This window comes from Mercenaria mercenaria, chromosome 2 (assembly GCF_021730395.1).
Source record: "Mercenaria mercenaria strain notata chromosome 2, MADL_Memer_1, whole genome shotgun sequence".
Taxonomy (NCBI): Eukaryota; Metazoa; Mollusca; class Bivalvia; order Venerida; family Veneridae; genus Mercenaria; species Mercenaria mercenaria.
In genome coordinates this window covers 15182771-15204666 of record NC_069362.1, presented here as the reverse complement: position 1 = coordinate 15204666, position 21896 = coordinate 15182771, and the positions used below count along the sequence as shown (strand labels likewise).

The following is a 21896-nucleotide window of genomic DNA, read 5'->3' as shown; positions in this document are numbered from 1 at the left end:
ATGGTACCAAATTGTAAGGTTCTGAGGCTACTGACTCCAAAACTATAGGCGAATCTAATTCATAACACCAATTACGTTTGAAGGCATTGGGTCAAGTGGTTCTCAAATTATTGGGCAGAAACCGTCTGCTCTACCGACTGACCGACCGGCCGACGATATTATGTGAGATTACTCGAAGTGAGGCCTCTGAACTATGTAAACAGTGTAAAAGCTAACAATTGATAACATTTATTTTGCACTTGTGCTATTGGATCAAAATCAATGGGTTTCATGAAGATTACTAAAAATATACTGAAATTATTATGTATGGAACAAGACAACAGTGGCTATATTTGACATATGCGGGGACACTGTTTGATGTTATTCCGCCGTCGATTTCAGTTTACGGCTTTGCGGATGACCACACTGCTAATAAACGGTTTAAACCATCATCTCCAACAGTAGAATCCCAGGCAATACGAGAACTTGAACAATGTGCTAAAACAATCAACAACTGGATGAATGAAAATAAGCTTAAAATGAACACTTCCAAAACCGAGTTCATCATGTTTGGTAGTAGGCAACAGCTCTCTAAGTGTTCAACTGACAAAGTATGCATTGTAGGGGATGAAGTGAAATCAGTGAGCTTTATTCGATATCTAGGTGCATTCCTGGATGAAAACTTGAATCTAAAAGAGCATGTAAAACGAAAGTGTAGAACAGCAATGCTCAACTACTTCAGAATAAAATTTATCCGGAAATATCTTACCAAAGAGGCTACCGAAACCCTTGTCCTGTCATTGGTGATATCCCATTTAGATTATTGTAATGTCATTCTGTATGGTATTGCTCAAAGCGAAGTAAACAAAATGGAACGAATTCAGAACATGTGTGCAAAACTTGTCCTAAATCGAAGAAAATATGACAGTTCCAAGCAAGCGCTGTATGACCTTCACTGGCTACCAATCAAAGCCAGAATCACATTCAAAATGCTCACCTACATGTATAATTGTTCAGTTGGAAACTCTACAGAATATCTTTCTGAACTTCTCATAAAACAAACACAGACAAGAAACTTGCGTTCTTCAAACTCCGTTACTGGGTGTTTCGTTGTTCCTTTCAACAAGCGCAAGACGTTCAGCGACAGAAGTTTTGGTACTGTTGGACCTAAACTCTGGAATGAATTGCCTCTCGAAATAAGGAACTCGGACTCAATAGATGTTTTCAAAAAGAAGTTGAAAACTCATTATTTTGGAGATTACTTTGCACTCTTTTAGAGACTGTGACTGTAATTTTTAAGAAACTGAAGTAACGTGAACTGGATGATTTTATTGTGTAAATACATTCGAAAATGAACTATATTATAACAAATACAAAATACAGTTGTTTGTAATAACTTCTGGACATGTCGCAATAACCCACTTATTCTTATTTAATAACAAACAGCTGTCTTACTGTATCTTAATATTCTAATATTTTATTAATCTTATCTGATGTCTGATCTTTTTTTTAATGCTTACTAATAGTTTATTCACAATGGTTTTTATGCTCATTTATGTTATATGTCATTAAATATCTTAATTTTTGTCGTATTTTTATGTATTTGTAAAACGCCATTGAATATGTTTTGCGTAAAAATAGGCGTTTAATCAAATGAAACAGTTTCAGTTTCAGTTAGCGAAATTGAACATCACAAGTGTAAACCTTGGTGGGTGTGACGTAAAATGCATCGATCATGTCAGAGACCTAGGTGTAACTATGACCAATACTCTCAACTTTGACCATCACATTCAGAAAAATTGTCAGATAGCTCATGTGCAGTTACGAAACCATAGGGCTATACGGAAACATCTCACACAAAAGTCAACTGAATCATTAGTGCATGGATTGGTTCATTCTCACATTGACTTCTGCAACAGTTTATTTACAGAAATTCCAGCCTACCAAATCAATAAACTACAGCGAGTCCAAAATCATGCCGCTAGAGTAGTCAAGAATGCTTCCTATGAAAAACCAAGTACCGAACTTCTGAAAGAATTACACTGGCTTCCAGTTAAGGCTAGAGTCATGTTCAAAGTTTTAGTAATAGTCTTCCGTGTCATCAATGGTACAGCTCCAGTATATCTGAGGGAAATGTTTGTACCTACTCGGTGGAACGATCTGCCTAGCTATCTGAAAAACATTCAGTCTGAAGCCAGCTTTAGATCAAAACTGAAGACACATTTATTTAGGCAGTTTCATGAACAATGAGTGTAGTCTTGTTAAAATACAAAATATAAGAAGTGGTGTAAAATAGTATTAATAGTATGTCCAAATCTTTAAATCTAAGTTCTAGAATCATGTTCAAATTTTGTATGTATATAATATATGTTAAATGTGTGTTATGTAATTGTAAAGCGCAATAGAATATGTATAACCTACACTGGGACTTTCAAATCCAAAGATCGCGCTAGGTCAATCAGAGCTGTTATACTTCGATTTCAGCACGACATCCATGTTGTGTTAGTACATTTGTTTTGCCCAATGTTTTCTCGTTTAGGGCTTATCCATTATTTTATCTGGAGATCATTCGTCGCTTTTCGTGGAATACCACTCTATGCATCATTGAAGGTTCCATGTGCACCGCCGTATGAATATGTCTGCGGATGTCTCTTAATCATTTTTTTTTTGGTACTTAGGCCTTTTTTAATACATACCAATGTTTAGTTCTGCTCAATCCGAGGCTAGAGGGCATGAACGGTAGCTTGTATTTCCACTACCGCCCGTGAATAGGCTCAATCAAATCGATCCTGCAACATTTTCGTTTATGCTGTGTTGGGCGACTTGTAGTTTTCAACTTTTTCTACCTTATACCTCGGTAAACGCACAAAAATAGCATTCAGTTCTTGTATCTACAATTTACGGTAGCTTGCTTCAAATATAAGTGATTTACGTTCCAGCAAAATAGGTATCAGGATATCGATCTTTTCGATATCTGAATAGAACAGCTACAATGTCCCGCCAATAAAGAAAAAAAAATCTCATTTAGTGATTTGTCGCTGAATAAAACATTGTTTGGCGTTCAGATGCGAAGGAATTATATCACGAGGTATATTTGTGCAAACAACATTTCTATGTACTGATATGCCAATATTTATTTATAGCAAAGTTATTTGAGAAAATAATCAATTACGATGTCACTTACTGAACAGATTGGCTAGCTTATGTTCTGACGTAACTGGTGAAAAGGACAATAACACGACCTTGACCTTTGACATGCTGATCCTAAAAACAATAAGGATCGTCTACAGTAACTACCTAATGGCAATCATCCTATGAAATTTCACGACTTAAGGCCAACGCGTTATTCAGTCATTGAACGGAAACCGATTTTCAGCTATGCGACCTTGACCTATTGATTCGGAACACCATATGGGTCATCTACTGATTACTGGCAGTCATTGTATGAAACTTGACCACTGTAGGCTTAAACGTTCTTATCAATCAGAAACCGATTTTCAACTAAATGTCATACGGAACTCAATAAGGGTCATCTTTTTCCTCTGAAATTACTAAAATTCTTCTGAAGGAGTTGCCTATAGTATATGGGTTACTCTTGGTGACTATAAATAAACTATTACCAATTAACAAGTTGATAAATTGGCAGTATTTTGTAAAATCTATATCAGACTTATGGAACCTATATCTCGAACTTGTGTAGAATTTGAAAACACTCAGTCCAGTAGGACATGAAACTGTCAAATATTATGAACTCTATTTTGAAAGGTCTCATAATTCCAGACTTAAAGCAACTGATTATCACCTTCTGAGAAACCACCTACATGTAAATCTACAAAACTATGCGATTTTGACAATATGTTAGTCGGAATTTTGAAACCTAGCCTGTGAGGTCATCATATATATTCTAAATGCATGTGTTGACTTTAAAGTAAATGCTAAGAAACCAGGACATAAAACAAAGACACTGCCAATGAAATGATGACAGTATTGACAAAGCTATTGATGCAATTTTGACTAAATTAAGGGCCATAACTCTAGTGTAACTAGAGCAATCTTGACCATTATCAAACTTGTAAATAACCCTGTATTTGAAAATTTTCTGTGCAAGTTTCATGCAGGTTGACCGCTTCTGTATGAAGGTCAAAATGATATGAAATGACATTTGGTAATATCTTCATTATAACTGGCACAAGTTAAGTGCTTCCAATGTGAAATAGAATTATTTTGACAAATCAGAGAGTCGTTAGTAAGGTATAGCTGAAGAAAGAACATCCATAATCAACACTTGCCAGGATTTTGTGAGCAATTTACATTATGTGCAAGTGTTTTGATGGTTGTTTAATAAATATGGCCTTTAATTTGTAAAAATATGACAATTTTGAATTATTCAAGTGTTAGAATTGTTACTTCAGCATTCTTGTCTGTTTTCAAACTTGTATTAGATCTTGCAGGTAAACAATATTCCACATCAATTTCATAATAAATGCTAATCAGTGTGTTTACAGTAAAATGGTTGATGGACAAACAGTAATGGACAAAGGTTAGTCAGGATAATTAACTCTTCAGCATGTGTACTCTGGTTATCGAAAATGATATAGCCTTGCTATCATTCTATAACCAATAGCATGCGAAACGGCTGAAGCACTTTTATTTAGCAAGAGGTCATGATGACCTTGAATTGCTTACTACCTGAGTAATATGAGCCACATGTTTAAAATGGCAAATTGGTGCTAAAATATTAGAAAGTAGGTCATATTCATGGTCAATGAAGTCAGTTTTAAGATTGGTGTGTATAACTGTACATGTCTGTATGGCTACATCTTAAAAAACAAGGAAGTAGGTCAGTAGGTTAAGCCCACAGTCAAGTTACCCCTAATCACTTGGGTCATCAGGTAATTATAATTAAACAGTCTAGGAAATATGATCTGATAATTTTTGAAGTATTTATTCCTATATAACTCATATAAGTGACTCCCACAGCGGAGCCATTTATCCCAGGGGAATAATTTGAACACTCTCGTTATTATTAGACATCCACTAGGCAGTGCTACATACCAAATATCAAAGGCCTAGGCCTTGAACTTTCAGACAAGAAGATTTTTCCCCTATATAAGTCTACATTGTAGTTTTTGAGAAAAGGTAGACCTAAACAAAACTTTTAACCATAACGGATGCGGACGGTCAAGTGATGACAATTAATACCTCATAGATTTTTTTCAAATATCAGACAAGCTAAAGAAATTATTTTGACAAACTAGAGAGTCATAAATCTGATGTAACTGAAGAAATAACATAATATCAAACTTAACAGTATCTTATTAGCATTTTACATTATATGTACGTGTCTTGACTGCTCAATAAATATGGCCTTTAATGTGTATAAAATGTGAAATAATTATGACAATTTTGACTAATTCAAGGGTCATAACTTTGTTGTTACTTCAGCTTCGTTATCAAACTTGTATTAGATCTTGCAGCTACACAATATTCGACATAAATTTCATGAAATGCTTACCGTTGTGGTTACAGTAAATAAGATAGACTGACAGGAATCAACAAACGGTGATCAGGATAATTAACTCTTGAGCATTGTATACGCTGGTTTACGAAAATATCATGCTATGACCAATGGCATGTTAAACGGCTGAAGGGGTTTAGTTAACAAGAGCTGTCACAGGAGACAGCGTGCTCGACTATTTCGATGCTGGATAGTGAAACTGGGCATATTTGATGAAGCTGGAGGTGTCACTGGAGTGTCTAATGACTCCAATGTGGATGAAGATATTGGATAATAGCTCAAGTCTGTGTCAAAAGTATTAAGTAATAAGAGAGATAAGGACCAACTGTATCAAAACATTAAATAAGTATAATTCTAAACAAATAGGGGGCATAATTCATGGAATATTGGTGTGCAAGAGTGATGCACCTTGTGTCATGTTGAATCAGGTCCATTTTGTAGTAACCGAGATATAGTGAAAATGCATTAAAATTAACCATTCATTTTAAGTAAAAGGGGCATAATTCATGAAAAATTGGTGCCAGAGTTATGGACCTTGTGTCATATGATGTGGGTGATAAGGTGGAACTACTATTTTAAGTTTGAATCAAATCCATTTAGTAACAACTGAGATATTGTGAAAGTGCATCAAAACTTACACCTGAAATTCTAAGTAAAAAGGGGGAATAATTCATGAAATACTAGTGCAAGAGTTATGGCCCTTGTGTTATATGATGTGAGTGATGATGTTGAACAATTATTTTTAAGTTTGAATCAAATCCATTTAGTAATAACTGAGATAGATTGAAAGTGCATCAAACTTTTAACCTGAAATTCTAAGTAAAAGGGGGGATAATTCATTAAATATTCGTACCAGAGTTATGGACTTTGTGTCACATGATGTGGGAGATGCTGTGGAACAACTACTTTCAGTCTGAATCAAATCCATTTAGTAGTAAGTAAAAAGGGGAGATAATTCATGAAATACTGGTGCAAAAATTATGGCCCTTGTGTCATATGTTGTGAGTGATGATGTTGAACAACTATTTTAAGTTTGAATCAAATCCATTTAGTAATAACTGAGATAAAGTGAAGGTGCCACAAAAAATTAACCTGAAATTCTAAGTAAAAAGGGGGGATAATTCATGATATATTGGTGCAAGAGTTATGACCCTTGTGCCATATGATGTGGGTGATGATGAGGAACAACTATATTAAGTTTGAAGTAAATCCATCAAGTAGTAACAAAGATAAAGAGAAAGTGCTTCAAAACTTTAACCAAAGTGCGGACGCGGAAGGATGTCGACACCAGGTCGAGGATAGCTCTCCATACTTTGTATAGTCGAGCTCAAAATAAAAAATAAGACACATATACTGTTGCATGAACATTTTATATAACACATGAAATGATGCATTCAAAGTTGATAAAATAAAACATAAAATGTAGCAGGAATTTACAAATTTCTATGAATATTAACATAAAATAATTATTATTTAAAAGAATTCATATTCTATCAATAGTATCACAGACAAAAATTCATACAAATAAAAATACATGTAACCAGAGTTACTTCTTTTGCTGCAATTTGTGGAATTTATTGCAGTTTTTGTGAACATAGATTTGTGGGGTTTTTTTTAATTATATACTACAGTTTTGTGAAATTTACAGCAGTTTTTTGTAAAACACAGATCTAAATTTATATAATGCAAGGAAAATAGCATGCCTCCTAATTTATTTGCAATGAAAATATCTATTAGGTAAAAGGAATGTATGTGTTTCACTTAATACTTAAGTAATATTGTGAGAGTGTTCATTTTTACACTACATATAATCCCATGTATCAAAGAAACCTTTAAGTTCCTTTGTGGAGCAAAATGTATGTGTGTGACAGCATAATGGTACAAGTATGCTTCAGTTGTAGGGAAAAAGCTTTGTAGGCAAAGGCCATACCATCTCTGGAAAAAAGAAAATAAAAGCATAGTTTTAAAAGCTTGATAACATAGCCAGCTTCATAACACAATTAATAAGCCATCACATGATGAATTATAACTTTCATACAAGAGCTGTCTGTAAGACAGCGCGCTCCACTATTTGGCGATTTGATTGTAACATTTTGTCAAAGAATTTAAATATGAAAGGAGCATAAGTTTGTCAAAAATACAAATCAGAGTTATAGGGATTACCACACAAGCAGATGATGATGATAAAGATACATTTTAAGTTTCAAGTCATTATCTTATATAAAAAACTTTAAGTATGAAAGGGGCATAATTCTGTCAAAAATACAATCAGAGTTATGGGGATTGCAACCACACATGCAGATGATGATTATAAAGAAATAATTTTAATTTCAAGTCATTATCTTTAAAGTACCAAAGATATGTCGATAAACGAAGCTTTCGAAAAAAATTAACATGAAAATTATTCCAAGTATAACAACTTGGTTACCTTGACCTTGGGTATAATGGGCCCACCCCCTGCATATACTTTATTTGTATGCTGAACAATGTTTATGTGAAGTTACAGTAAGATAAAAGCAATAGTAACAAGGATAAGACAGAAAAACAAATGTTGCCAAAAAACTTAACCTTAAAAATAACCAAAATATAACACCTTGGTGACCTTCACCTTAGGTTTAATGGGCCCAGCCCCTCCACATACTTTGTTTGTATATTGGACAATGTTTATGTGAAGTTACAGTAAGATAAAAGCAGTAGTAACAAAGATATGACAGAAAAACAAAGGTTGCCGAAAACTTCTAACCTTAAAAATAACTTAAGTATAACACTTTGGTGACCTTGACCTTGGGTATAATGGGCCCAGCCCCGGCACATACTTTGTTTGTATGCTTGACAATGTTTATGTGAAGTTACAGTAAGATACAAGCAATAGTAACGAAGTCATGACAGAAAAACAAAGGTTGCCGAAAAACTTTAACCAAGAAAGCTCACACTAGCACCCCTATTCTCCGAATAGTGGAACTAAAAACGTTAAAAAAGCTTATTTTTTTAAGTTACAGTAGCTTAAAGATTGCTGTTAAATATTTATCATTTAATGCAACTCACATAAAAGAATGTGAAATCGTTACAACAATCGCATTAGGACACATAGAGTCAGTGTACCCGGTTTCGCACTGTACGCGGTTTCGCACACCCAGTAAATTCATGTACTTTGTGAGAATAAAGCAGAAAATTCAACAATTCTGTGTTATTATTTCATGAAACTGAGTTATTCCCTACGTAATTTGACACAAGGGGTCCTTCCCCACTGGAGCCTCGTTCTGGTAAGTGCAGACAAAAACAATAACAATATCAATGGAGACCAGTAGGTCAGCTGAAAAATACTAAGTTTCATGAAAATAATGACTATGCAAACAACAACAAGGTGCAAAATAAATTGAACAAGAGCTGTCTCCATAGGATGACACATGCCCCCGATGGCACTTTGAATGAATAGTTATGGCCGATGTTAGAGTTAAGGACCTTTGACCTACGGACCTGGGTCTTGCGCGCGACACGTCGTCTTACTGTGGTACACATTCATGCCCAATTATTTTAAAATCCATGCATGAATGACAAAGATATGGACTGGACACGCTCATCAATGCACTATCATGAAATATGACCTTTAATGTCTAAGTGTGACCTTGACCTTTGAGCTACGGACCTGGGTCTTGCGCGCGACACGTCGTCTTACTGTGGTACACATTCATGCCAAGTTATTTGAAAATCCATCCATGGATGACAAAGATATGGACTGGACACGAATGCACTATCATGAAAAATGACCTTTAACGTCTAAGTGTGACCTTGACCTTTGAGCTACGGACCTGGGTCTTGCGCGCGACACGTCGTCTTACTGTGGTACACATTCATGCCAAGTTATTTGAAAATCCATCCATGGATGACAAAGATATGGACTGGACACGAAAATTGCGGACAGACTGACAGACCGACAGACTGACAGACCGACAGACGGTTCAAAAACTATATGCCTCCCTTCGGGGGCATAAAAATCACTATTCCGTCATACAGGTAAGAATTTACCTACTATTTTACCTAAATAAAAAATATTTCAACAGTTATTGAAGTTCTCCCAACCTGCAAAATGCCTTCAACTTGATTGTTTGCTTTACGTTTTTATTAAAACAGAGAACTTATTCAAATAATTAGACTTGTGGGGGTCTTTTGTGATTCAACAGCTTCTATTGTTTTATTTTTGTTTCATGTATTCAGTTGTTTTAGCTTTTTCTGCTTTTAGAAGTAAAAGCAGGGTTGGTACCTTGCTTTCACTTTCATAACTGCTTTTAAATTTCACTTTCAGATGTTTTATTGGAAAATACATGTTTGAATTATATAAATGATTAAAAAGTTAATTAATATATTTCTGTTGAGTAACTGCATTGTTATCCCTGAGTTCTATAAATAGCAGGGTGTGCGAAACCGGTTCCACTTAAAAGCAACAACTGGTCAAAATACGTTATCCGAATCAAGTACACTAAGAGGTATGACGTCATTGTAGTGGGAAGTGAAAGTGGCGTGTTTCAAACCGAAATAAGTATGTTTATTAAAACATATAGAAGTAAATTCAAATTTAATCATTTTTAACTAGATAGGAATGTATTCTTAGGAAATGTGTGCGAAACCGGGTACACTGACTTTACATGTATTCTAACCATTTTTCATGAAAAGTATAAAGAAAATGTTGCCTCTATAAAGTTAGCCTGGCTACTGCAAGTTAACAAGTTTGTTTTTTTATTTGATTGAGTTTTGATACAAGATGACCCAGATCTAAAACTGACGTAGAATTTATAACAACAAACATTTTGATTATGATTAATGCAGATCAGGCAACTAAGTCTCAACAATGTTTTGCATGATCTGGCCAACTGACTTAGTTTTGACCCAAGATGACAGTTTCAAGTTTGACCAATATTTCATAACAACATTAGGTGTCTTGAAGATCTGGTGGAAAATATGGCCTTTTGGGCTGTCAAAATGGTTTTATTTTGATTATATCCAGCATCCTAGTTGCTGACACTAGGTAAAAAAGTTTCAAACTTGACATAAGATTAAGTGAAAGAGTTGTCTTTGATTCTGAAGGGATTCAACAAATGTCACCGAGAAATGCCCCCCTTGATGCATTCAGTAATTGCACAAGGAACAGAAATTATTTGCTCACTGTAAACGAAAGTTCTACTGTTCTGGTTCAATGTGATCTTTGCCTTTGACCTATTGACCTCAAAATCAACAGGGGTCATATGCTGGTCATGATCAACCTCCCTATTAATCTTCTTGATCCTAGGCCCAAGTGTTCTCAAGGTATCGTCCGGAAAAGGGTTTAACTGTTCAGAGTTAATGTGACCTTGACCTTTAAATCATCCGGAAAGGGTTTAACTGTTCAGAGTCAATGAGACCTTGACCTTTGGCCTACTGACCTCAAAATCTATAGGGGTCATCTGCTGGTCTTAACAAATCTCCCTATCAAGTTTCGTGATCCTAGGCCCAAGCATTCTCAAGTAATCGTCTGGAAACTGTTTAACTGTTCTAGGTCACTGTGACCTTGACCTTTGACCTACTGACCTCAAAATCAATAGAGGTCATCTGCTGCTCATGAGTAACCTCCTTATCAATTTTCATGATCCTATGCCCAAGCATTCTTGAGTTATCATCTGGAAACTGTTTAACTGTTCTAGGTCACTGTTACCTTGACCTTTGACTTACTGATCTCAAAATCAATAGGGGTCATCTGCTGGTTATGACCAACCTCCCTATCAACTTTCATGATCTTAGGCCCAAGCTTTCTTGAGTTATCATCCGGAAACGTATTGGTTTATATACCGACCGACCTACCGACCGACATCTGCAAAACAATTTACCCCTCCTTCTTCAAAGGCGGACATAATAAGTAATACTGAGAAGAAACAATTCCATACTATTTAATTCTGTTTCAGATTCTGTAATACTTTCTGCAGTCTATACTCACCACTTTCCAAAGTAACATCAAAGGGTTTTTCATACATTTCCAAATATTCCTCTGGCAGGATCATCGTTGAGTCATTTTCCTCCAGTAAAAAGTGAATGTGAGCTGAAACAAAGTGTATAATGCCAAAATATATATTTTCCTACGATACTTTTAAATTACATCAATATTAAAATGTAAATAATTTTCAGGTTTGATGGACCAAAGATTTATTTTTTCATTTGCTGCGAATTTAAGGAGACTCATTCAAAGCTTTTTAAAAGGTATGTTACATGCAGTTCATTTTATTAAATATTATTTGTTAAAGTGTCCTTTGCTTCAAGTTTTCCAACTTAGTTTGTTGACTTTGACCTTTAGCATGCTGGCAAAAAGTGATTTTTCCTTTGTGACGAGCGCAGACCAAGACCAGTCTGCACTTCCGAGTAGGCTGATCATGGTCTGCACTGTTGCTAAATCATTTCGTAAATTTTCAGTGAACACCCCTTTGAATAATAAGTGGTACTGCCCAAACTGAATGATGGACCAGTCCATTTAAGAAATTTACAGGGTAAAGGTTAAACATCAACATTTTTAATACCAATGAGTTATAAACTGTAATAATACCTTGTTGTGGTAGAAGATCAGGGAACTTTTCATGCAGTGAGTCTAAGGTTGACTTGAATGCAATCTGAAATTGGTATAAACAACAGTTGTTTACAAGTGCTCATAGCTAAATATATGTGGCACAACTGTAAAGTTACAGCAAAATGAATTTATCAAAAGAATCAAGACATAAACATATTTGCTTCCAGCCATTGCTATAATAACAACTTCCATGTACATGTATATTACATAAAATATGTCCAGTTTATTTTGATTCATGTATTACTTTGTTAATTCAAATTTTTATTACAGTTTTCTCTTTGATAAAAAAATAATAGTACAGAAGAAACAGGAGAAAACAATCAGGCAGAAAGACGTTCATTTCAATTCTGTGAGGGATGTATTCATGCTAACTGGAAACAAATATTGTTAGCTCTATATGGGAAGTATTGACTTAAGATATATCTATGCCTCAAAACAAACAACAACTACTGGTTAAGGTAAAAAGGAAGTCTGTCACTTATGACTAAGTATAAACCAAACGCCTGTCTACCTAGTTTTAAGATAGCAATAGTAATAGGTTTGAAAATGAATCACTTCTTTGGGGTAGTGTGACAAAATAAAAACATACAATGACAGAGTGTTTCACAAACATCTTCACTTAGGGATATCGACATGCACAACATGTGAACAAGATGTATGTTCCCTCCACTTAAAACATTGCAAGTGGTTTCCAATAAACACATTATATTTGCTATTATATGCAGTGACTATGGTATTACATGCATGTTCAATATTATTACATAACTCTTTATATAAATCACAGGTACATAGTTTGAACTATACATCTGGTCTATATTAAACACATGTTTACTGTGCTTATAAGTAAAAAATTTCAAACTGTGAAAATTAGTTTCTGATGTCATGTAATAAAACAGTTATTGAATGGTTTCCTTTTCAACAGTCAATACAACTGGCCCTTTGTCCTTTGGATCTTGGGCAATAGTTTTGACTATTGACCAGCAGGCCACTCAGTAAGTGTGCAATATATTAGACAAATGTGAGTACAAAATTACTCTTGCAAAGTTCTGAGAAGAAGGAATATACACACCCCTGACAGCCTAGAATACGTGAAAGCACCAGAAGTTAAATGCATTTCCTTCCAGCAATTTTAAGTCAACGATTTTTCAAATACAAAATTACTTCACTTTGCAAAAGTGCATCATGCATTTACTTCATACATGTACATATGTGTCACCTGGTACCTATGTGTTTGTGTCACAGTGTGAGAAAAACTTGGCTGATTTTTATCAATATTTTAACACAAGTAAAGTGCAACACCATGCCTCATATGAAATTCAGCACACAAAAGGCTTGCAACATTTATACTTTGCAGATATTGCACATTTTATTTACCAAATCCTCTTCCTTCAAAAAGCATGAACCATCAGGTAAAATCTAAATTACAACCTCAACATACATATTATATAATGTCTAACAAGTAGTTACATTATCAAACCGATATCTATGAAATAAACATATTTTGTTTATTACAGGAATTTCACTGTGGGGAATCACATGATCAAAACAATGATTAATCTCTAAACAAAAGTTATATTTTGAAGAACATGAATAAATTTCCTACCAGGAAAATATATGAGCCGTGCCATGAGAAAACCAATTAGAGGGTTTGCGACCAGCATGGATCCAGACCAGCCTGCGCATCTGCGCAGTCTGGTCAGGCTACCATGCTGTTCGCTTTTAAAGCCTACTGGAATTGGAGAAACTGTTAGCGAACAGCATGGATCCTGACCAGACTGCGCGGATGCGCAGGCTGGTCTGGATCCAAAAAGTTATCTGCTAACCAATGTTTTTTTGGACATGATTCTCAAAATATATAAATTTAAACATAGCCTAACATATGACTAATGAAAGTTGTTAAATTATTATTAGTTGACAATAATGATAGATATCCTGTAATTACAAACACTAAGGAAAATAAGAAGTCTCAGTTTCTTGAAGTGTTCTAGATAATCAGGAAGTGATTATGATTGAAATCTGTGTAGTTTTAGGATACATCTATGTTGTGATATGATATGCTATATTTTAGATTTATAGCAAAAGTTGCTTCAATTTTATCCCATATTATTCAAAATTTTATTTTGGTTTAGAGAATATTTGATCATGTCATTCTCCACAGTGAAATATGCTTGTACACATATCCCCCTCTCTATCATATACAAAATGATATTACAATACTTCATCCACAAATTCAGTATATTAAATTTAAACTAGAATGATAACAAAAAGACATTATTTCATAAAAAGAAGGCCATGATGGTCCAAGATTGCTCACCTGAGTTTCACAGCATATATATGTATTACTGGGGCTACATGTTTTTGGCAAATTAAAATGATTCAACTATTTTAGTAGAGGGTCAACGATAGTGTGAGTGTGTGGAATTATGTTTATAAATATAAACCTTACACTTTTAGTAATTGTGACAGCCATCCTTGACAGAAATTCACCCAAGGAACATTTCTGCAACAAGTAATATACTAAATTCTTGTCAGATATTTCAAACAAGATTTTCATACATATAGGGAGACTCCCACATGCAGTCAAAAGAAACAATTTTAATATCTAGGTTGCACCAGACAAACATTCTGACAATGTTTAATGTAGATCAAGTGGAAAATAAGACTTCTTGAGTGTAACCAAGGTTTATCAATGATTATTTTACTTAGTGACTTAGCTTTCCACCTCAAGTGACTAATATTCTGACAAATATTCTCAATGACATGTAACACGGTTTATAAATTTAACCTACACTTCATACAGACAAACATCCGGACAGTGTTTTATGACAATTAAGCAGAAAAATGTGGACAAGAGTGTTTATAAGGATTTGTAATGATTTGACCTTGGGACCTACTTTTTGAAGTCCGGCAACCAAATTTTAAACTTGACCTTGACTTCCAAGAGAAAAACATTCTGAAAACTGCTTGTGGCCAGTACAGTGTAAACAATGTGTTTCTGTAACTTGACCAAGTGAACAAATTTTTGACTTGAACTAACACAGGTTCAAACTTGATCATAGAAACAATCTGATAACGTTGTATGACAATGAGTTAGCAAATGTGGCCTGGGAAGTGCTAAAAAGTTTTCCTATTTTTACATTTAGTGACCTAATTTTTTTACCACAGACAACCCAGTAACAAACATGTCTGAGATTTTATGGAGAACAGACACGGGGTGATCACAATAGCTCATCTTGAGCACTTTGTGCTCAGGTGAACTAAAAATAGCAAGAATATGCAGTAAATTAATGTTTGAAACTTGAAATACAAGTATGACCTTACAGATTAAAGTAATGTTTACACATCAAATACGTATATAATACAATTCCATCTACAGACAAAACGTTTAGGGAAGACTAAACAATATTAGGTCATATCGAGACTATTATAAAATAGATATGAAGCAATCACTTTGCTTTCATGCACAACAGTATATTATACTGCTATAAAATATATACAGTAGATATGTCAAACAAGAATTAAAATAATTACTGATTCTAGATAAAAACAAGAGGACCATGATGGTCCTGAATCGCTCACCTGTCCCCACATGACCCAGTTTTGAACTGAGTATGACGTCGTTTTTTCTATTATTTGACATAGTGACCTAGTTTTTGAGCTCATGTGACCCAGTTTTGAACTTGACCTAGATATCATCAAGATAAAAATTCTGACCAATTTTCATGAAGTTCCATTGAAAACTATGGCCTCTAGAGAGGTCACAAGGTTTTTCTATTATTTGACCTAATGACCTAGTTTTTGAAGGCATGTGACCCAGTTTTGAAGTTCACCTAGATATCATCAAGATGAACATTCTCACCAATTTTCATGAAGATCTCATGAAAAATATGGCCTCTAGAGAGGTCACAAGGTTTTTCTATTTTTATATCTACTGACCTAGGTTTTGATCCCACGTGACCCAGTTTCAAACTTTAACTAGATATCATCAAGGTGAACATTCTGACCAATTTTCATGAAGATCCATTGAAAAATATGGCCTATAGAGAGGTCAAAAGGTTTTTCTATTTTTAGACCTACTGACCTAGTTTTTGATCGCAGTTGACCCAGTTTTGAACTTGACCTAGATATCATCAAGTTGAACATTCAGACTAACTTTCATACAGATCCCATGAAAACTATGGCCTCTAGAGAGGTCACAAGGTTTTTTATTATTTGACCTACTGACCTAGTTTTTGATGGCACATAACCCAGTTTCAAATCTGACCTAGATATCATCAAGGTGAACATTCTGACTAGTTTTCATGAAGATCCATTCAAAAGTATGGCCTCTAGAAAGGTCACAAGGTTTTTCTATTTTTAGACCTACTGACCTAGTTTTTGACCGCAGTTGACCCAGTTTCAAACTTGACCTAGATATCATCAAGATGAACATTCAGACCAACTTTCATACAGATCCCATGAAAAATATGGCCTCTAGAGAGGTCACAAGGTTTTTTTATTATTTGACCTACTGACCAATTTTTTGAAGGCACGTGACCCAGTTTCAAACTTGACATAGATGTCATCAAGGTGAACATTCTGACTAACTTTCATGAAGATCCATTGAAAAGTATGGCCTCTAGAGAGGTCACAAGGTTTTTCTATTTTTAGACCTACTGACCTAGTTTCAGATCGCATGTGACCCAGTTTCAAACTTGACCTAGATATCATCAAGATGAACATTCTGACCAATTTTCATGAAGATTCATTGAAAAGTATGGCCTCTAGAGAGGTCACAAGGTTTTTCTATTTTTAGACCTACTGACCTATTTTTGGACCGCACGTGACCCAGTTTCAAACTTGACCTAGATATCATCAAGATGAACATTCTGACCAATATTCATAAAGATCCCATGAAAAATGTGACCTCTAGAGTGGTCACAAGCAAATGTTTATGCACGGACGCACGGACGGACGCTGCGCGATATCAAAAGCTCACCTTGTCACTTTGTGACATGTGAGCTAAAAAACATTACTTAAAAAAAGAGACATTGATGAATATTACCAAACAAGTCAACATGCAGACATGATTTATTTTATGTGGTAATGTAATAGTCAGTTATGTAAAGAATGCATTAATTATATTACACTAACTTTCTTTGTTTTACCTCCTACCAGATTCTAGCCCTTTCATTGGTTGAGTAGTGCCATGTGGTTGCCCTCTATATTTCTATAGAGGGTCAGTGGGTGACCCTACATGAGAATTGCAATTCAAAATGGCTGAAATTTGCATTTTTTTCTTCTTTAATTATGATTTAACGTTTCATTTTTAGGTTGACTATTCAATGAATGAGGGAGCTATCCTACTTGCCCAGGAGAAGTAATTAAGTGGTCGATAAAACAAATCAATTACTGGGTTCGTTACTGACCCTCTACAGAAATATGTAGGGTCAGTGTGCTTTATAGAGAGCTCGGCTTTGCCTCGCCCTCTATAAAGCATACTGACCCTACATATTTCCGTAGAGGGTCAGCAAGAAACCCAATAATTAATAATGGCAATTAAACCAAAGATATGAAATGAAGGCAATCTGACGAGAATAACCATGCGTATGTCTAAAGCTTACACACATGTAACTTTAAAAAAAGAAAAAGCTGTTAAATATTTTCTTAACTTGCTACCTAAATTTGCAAATCTCTCTTATGTCATATCACTTAAACAAAGGTATTTTTGGTCTTTAAATTACAAAATATACCTTTGGGATGATTGCCAGTTTGCTTCCCAGTTTAAGCAGCTGTGATAGAAGATCTATGATGATTTTATCTGCACCCTCTGAGGATTCATACGACTCCATTCTAGCTGCCTGTATGTCCAATGTTCGGAAATTCCATTGCTGATATAGGCGTGTGGTAATGTTCGCAGCAGTTAAGGAATATAAAACATGTGTGACCAAATTCTGAAGGACTACAATTGTGTACTCCTGAAAAAAATCTGACAAGTCTAATATCAATGTGTAACCTATATTAGCCTACAAATCACTGACATATCACAATTTTCAAAAACTCTTGACAAGTAATTTACCCAAATAAATGAGCCTTGTAAATAATTCACTGAACTTGATAAATTTATTTTTGTTTTTGTTGGGTTTAAACTTTGCAACAATACAACTTTCCAGCTTTGGTGGCGGAGGAAGACCCTAGGTGCCCCTCTGTGCATTATTTCATCATGGGCAGGCACCTGGGTGGAACTGCTGACCTTTCATAAAAAAGCTGGTTTGCTTTCGCACATGAAGATTTCAATGCCCCGTGCATGCCTCGGACCTGCAATGGTGAGTCTTAAACACTTGGCCACAGAGGCCCTTTCAATAACAATATCCATGTACCAGTAAATGAAACTCACTGGACAGGTACCAGTTAATAAATTACACAAATCAATTAGGAGAATCATAAACCGTATCAAAATTTCTCTCTTTAAATGCCTTTATTAGTATCATGGGTAAGAGTGGAATCATTTCACCATGACAGAGCAGTTTGACAAACAAAATTTCCAAAGCTGTATCATTAAAATAGAAAAGGTTATAACCAAAGGAAGTAATCATATTAGTATGGGTATTTTGATAAGTATGGCTCTAGGACACAAAAATAAGTCATTAAACTCAATCCACTCATGGGCTGAACCCCTCTGATTATAACTCCTGGAAGGGAGAACCTTTTAAAAATAATAAATAGCCATACCTTTATGCATTCATTCTCATCCACTGGCAGTTTCTTACAAAGCTAGGACAAACTTATTCATTTCACTTACTTGGTCGGCAGGCACATAAACCCTGGAAATCTTTTCATTCAAACATTGTTTTTTCCAAAGAAAAATAGTATATCAACCAACTGCATTAAAAGTTCTAATTCAAAATGTATATGTTTATCAAAATAAGCATTGATTTTGAAATTAATTGGAGCTACCTATTCATGGAAGATTTGGTTTGCCATGGTTACATGTAAGACATTTTGCAACTATTTATCACGACTGAAAACTTTGAGTTGCATATTGTAAACAAAACAAACTAGAAAATGCTTTTGTAAAAAAGCGCATGTCTCCCCCAATGCAAAGTCCTATAGGCAAGAAGTAAATAGGGGTCAGAAGCGAAAGTCAAAGAGACACTGATGGTTGGCTGCAATAGGGATCATCTACTTGGCATGTCCAGTCATCCCGCTAAATTTCAACACTCGTGGCCTAGTGGTTCTCAAGTCACTGTTCAGGCTCCTGTGACCTTGACCTTTGATCAAGTGACCTCAAAATAAATAGGGGTCATCTACTCTGCATGTCCATTCATCCTACTAAGTTTCAACATTGTAGATCAAGTGGTTATCAAGTTATTTCCAAAAATGATTTTACATGAACAGGCCACTGTGACCTTGACCTTTAATAGACTGACCCCAAAATCAATAGGGGTCATCTACTCTGCATGTTCAATCATCCTAGGAAGTTTCAACATTCTGGGTTAAGTGGTTTTCAAGTTATTGATCGGAACTGGTTATCAATGTTCAGGCCCCTGTGACCTTGACCTTTAACGGAGTGACCCCAAAAACAATAAGGGTCATTTACTCTGCATGAACAATCATCCTATGAAGTTTCAACATTCTGGGTCGAGAGGTTCTCAAGTTATTGATTGGGAATGGTTTTCCATGTTCAGGCCCCTGTGGCCTTGACCTTTAACAGAGTGACCCTCAAATCGTTAGGGTTCATCTACTCTGCATGACCAATCATCCTTAGAAGTTTCATCATTCTGGGTCAAGTGGTTCTCAAGTTACTGACCGGAAATGGTTTTCAATGTTCGGGCCTCTGTGACCTTGACCTTTCACAGAGTGACCCCAAAATCGTTAGGGGTCATCTACTCTTTATGACCAATCATCCTATTAAGGTATTAGATCACTAATAGAGAACCTCCTTTTTGAAGAGTATTCAATTCCTACCATAAACCTACTTTTACTGCAATTCTTAGGGGTGCGTAGGTTCAAGCCCTACTGGGACCAAATTTTTTTTTTCTTATTTTCCTTTTTTTCTAGTAAGTTTTTACTTCTTTCAAGACTTATTATTGATTTCTTGTACAAAAATGGAAAAAGATGAATCTTATAAGCGATTTCTTGGTGTTAAAAGTGAATTTACTACTTAAATAGAAGGGGTAGAGTTACACATCTTTAAAAATATTGAGTTACATGTGGTGAAAGTTCTCTGTTTTGCTTTCACTCTTAGATTATATATTGTGGAAGAAATTTAGGTAGGTTTTACGTCTACCCTAAGGTTATTTTTAAATGCAGTAAGCAAAATTCAAAACAGAACACAGCATTCGACCTTATTTTTTCAATGCTGAAGTATGAATTCTGTCTCATTAAATCTGTGTACTTGAGGCACCATAGAAAAAATGATATTGACATTTTTATTTTGTGTTTTATAATTGTCTACCAATAGTTTGATGTTTCTTTTATTAAAATTAATGGTAAAATGAGTTCTCTGCAAACGTTTTGGATTGTGGCCACCACATTGAAATTTGTCTCTACTTGAGCTTGAGGAGATACCATAAGTAATACAAAATTTATAAAAAAAACGGCACAGTAAAAGTTGTTTAAAAATTGCAAAATAGTTCAAAACACTGTTACCTTTCAGAATATACCAAGCAAAGGCCATTTTGAAAACATTACTATTAGTGATCTAATACCTTAATTTTCAACATTCTGGGTCAAGTGGTTCTCAAGTTACTGACCGGAAATGGTTTTCAATGTTCAGGCCCCTGTGACCTTGACCTTTAATGGAGTGACCCCAAAATCAATAGGGGTCATCTACTTTGCATGTACAATCATCCTATGAAGTTTCAACACTCTGGGTCAAGTGGTTCTCTAGTTATTGATCAGAAATGGTTTTCAATGTTCAGGCCCCTGTGACCTTGACCTTTGATGGAGTGATCCCATAATCAATAAGGGTCATCTACTCTTTATAACCAATAATCCTATCAAGTTTCAACATTCTGGGTCAGGTGGTTCTCTAGTTATTGATTGGAAATGGTTTTCAATGTTCAGGCCCCTGTGACCCTGACCTTTGGCGGAGTGACCCCAATGTCAATAGGGGTCATCTACTCTTCATGACCAATCATCCTATGAAGTTTCAACATTCTGGGTCAAGTGGTTCTCTAGTTATTGATCTGAAATGGTTTTCAATGTTCAGGCCCCTGTGACCTTGACCTTTGATGGAGTGACCCCAAAAACAATAGGGGTCGTCTACTCCAGCAGCCCTACAACCCTATGAAGTTTGAAGGTTCTAGGTCAAATGGGTCTCCAGTTATTGCTCGGAAATGAAGTGTGACGTACGGACGGACGGACAGGGCAAAAACAATATGTCTCCTGGGGGAGACATAAATATATCTACAAAATTTGCCAGAGGCTCTACCAGTCTTATATGTGAGAATCTCAAGAATTAGTGCCCCATAAAATTTCAAATATCTACACACTACAGGTATAATCTCCTGTGAAAGTTCAACCAAAATGATGTGATAATGAATAAGTAGTTTAACATAAATGTATTTAATTTATGGAAGAAATAACCATAGCTGAAAACCTTATAGGAGTCAATTTGCATACAAATTCGAACAACTTCCAATTAACAGAGAATGAAGCCATTTACAACTGGTCCTTGGAACACAAATACCAAACAAGAGCTGTCGGATGACAGCGCGCTCGACTATTCGAAGAATTGATTGAAGAATGGGGTCAAAATATTTCCATAGATTTTCAGACTAAACAAAAAAATGGATTAAACAAAAAATGTTCCTGTATTTGTGGATTTCG

At 35.2% G+C, this 21896-nt stretch overlaps 1 protein-coding gene across 3 annotated transcripts in view; it reads right to left on the bottom strand.

Annotated features, from left to right (window-relative positions):
* Positions 1-6848: 6848 nt before the first annotated feature.
* LOC123563263 (testis-expressed protein 47-like) overlaps positions 6849-21896 on the bottom strand; it is a 35513-nt gene continuing 20465 nt past the window's right edge. For 2 of the 3 annotated variants that reach the window (XM_053530573.1, XM_053530565.1), the window contains exons 5-9: positions 17816-17969; positions 13458-13499; positions 12063-12126; positions 11463-11564; positions 6849-7432 (exon numbers count right to left, since the gene is read on the bottom strand). In XM_053530573.1, the coding sequence (XP_053386548.1) occupies positions 7389-7432; positions 11463-11564; positions 12063-12126; positions 13458-13499; positions 17816-17969 (406 nt within the window). In that variant the 3' untranslated portion in view covers positions 6849-7388. The remainder of the gene's footprint in view (positions 7433-11462; positions 11565-12062; positions 12127-13457; positions 13500-17815; positions 17970-21896) is intronic. The other variant, XM_053530569.1, reaches the window with a different exon arrangement.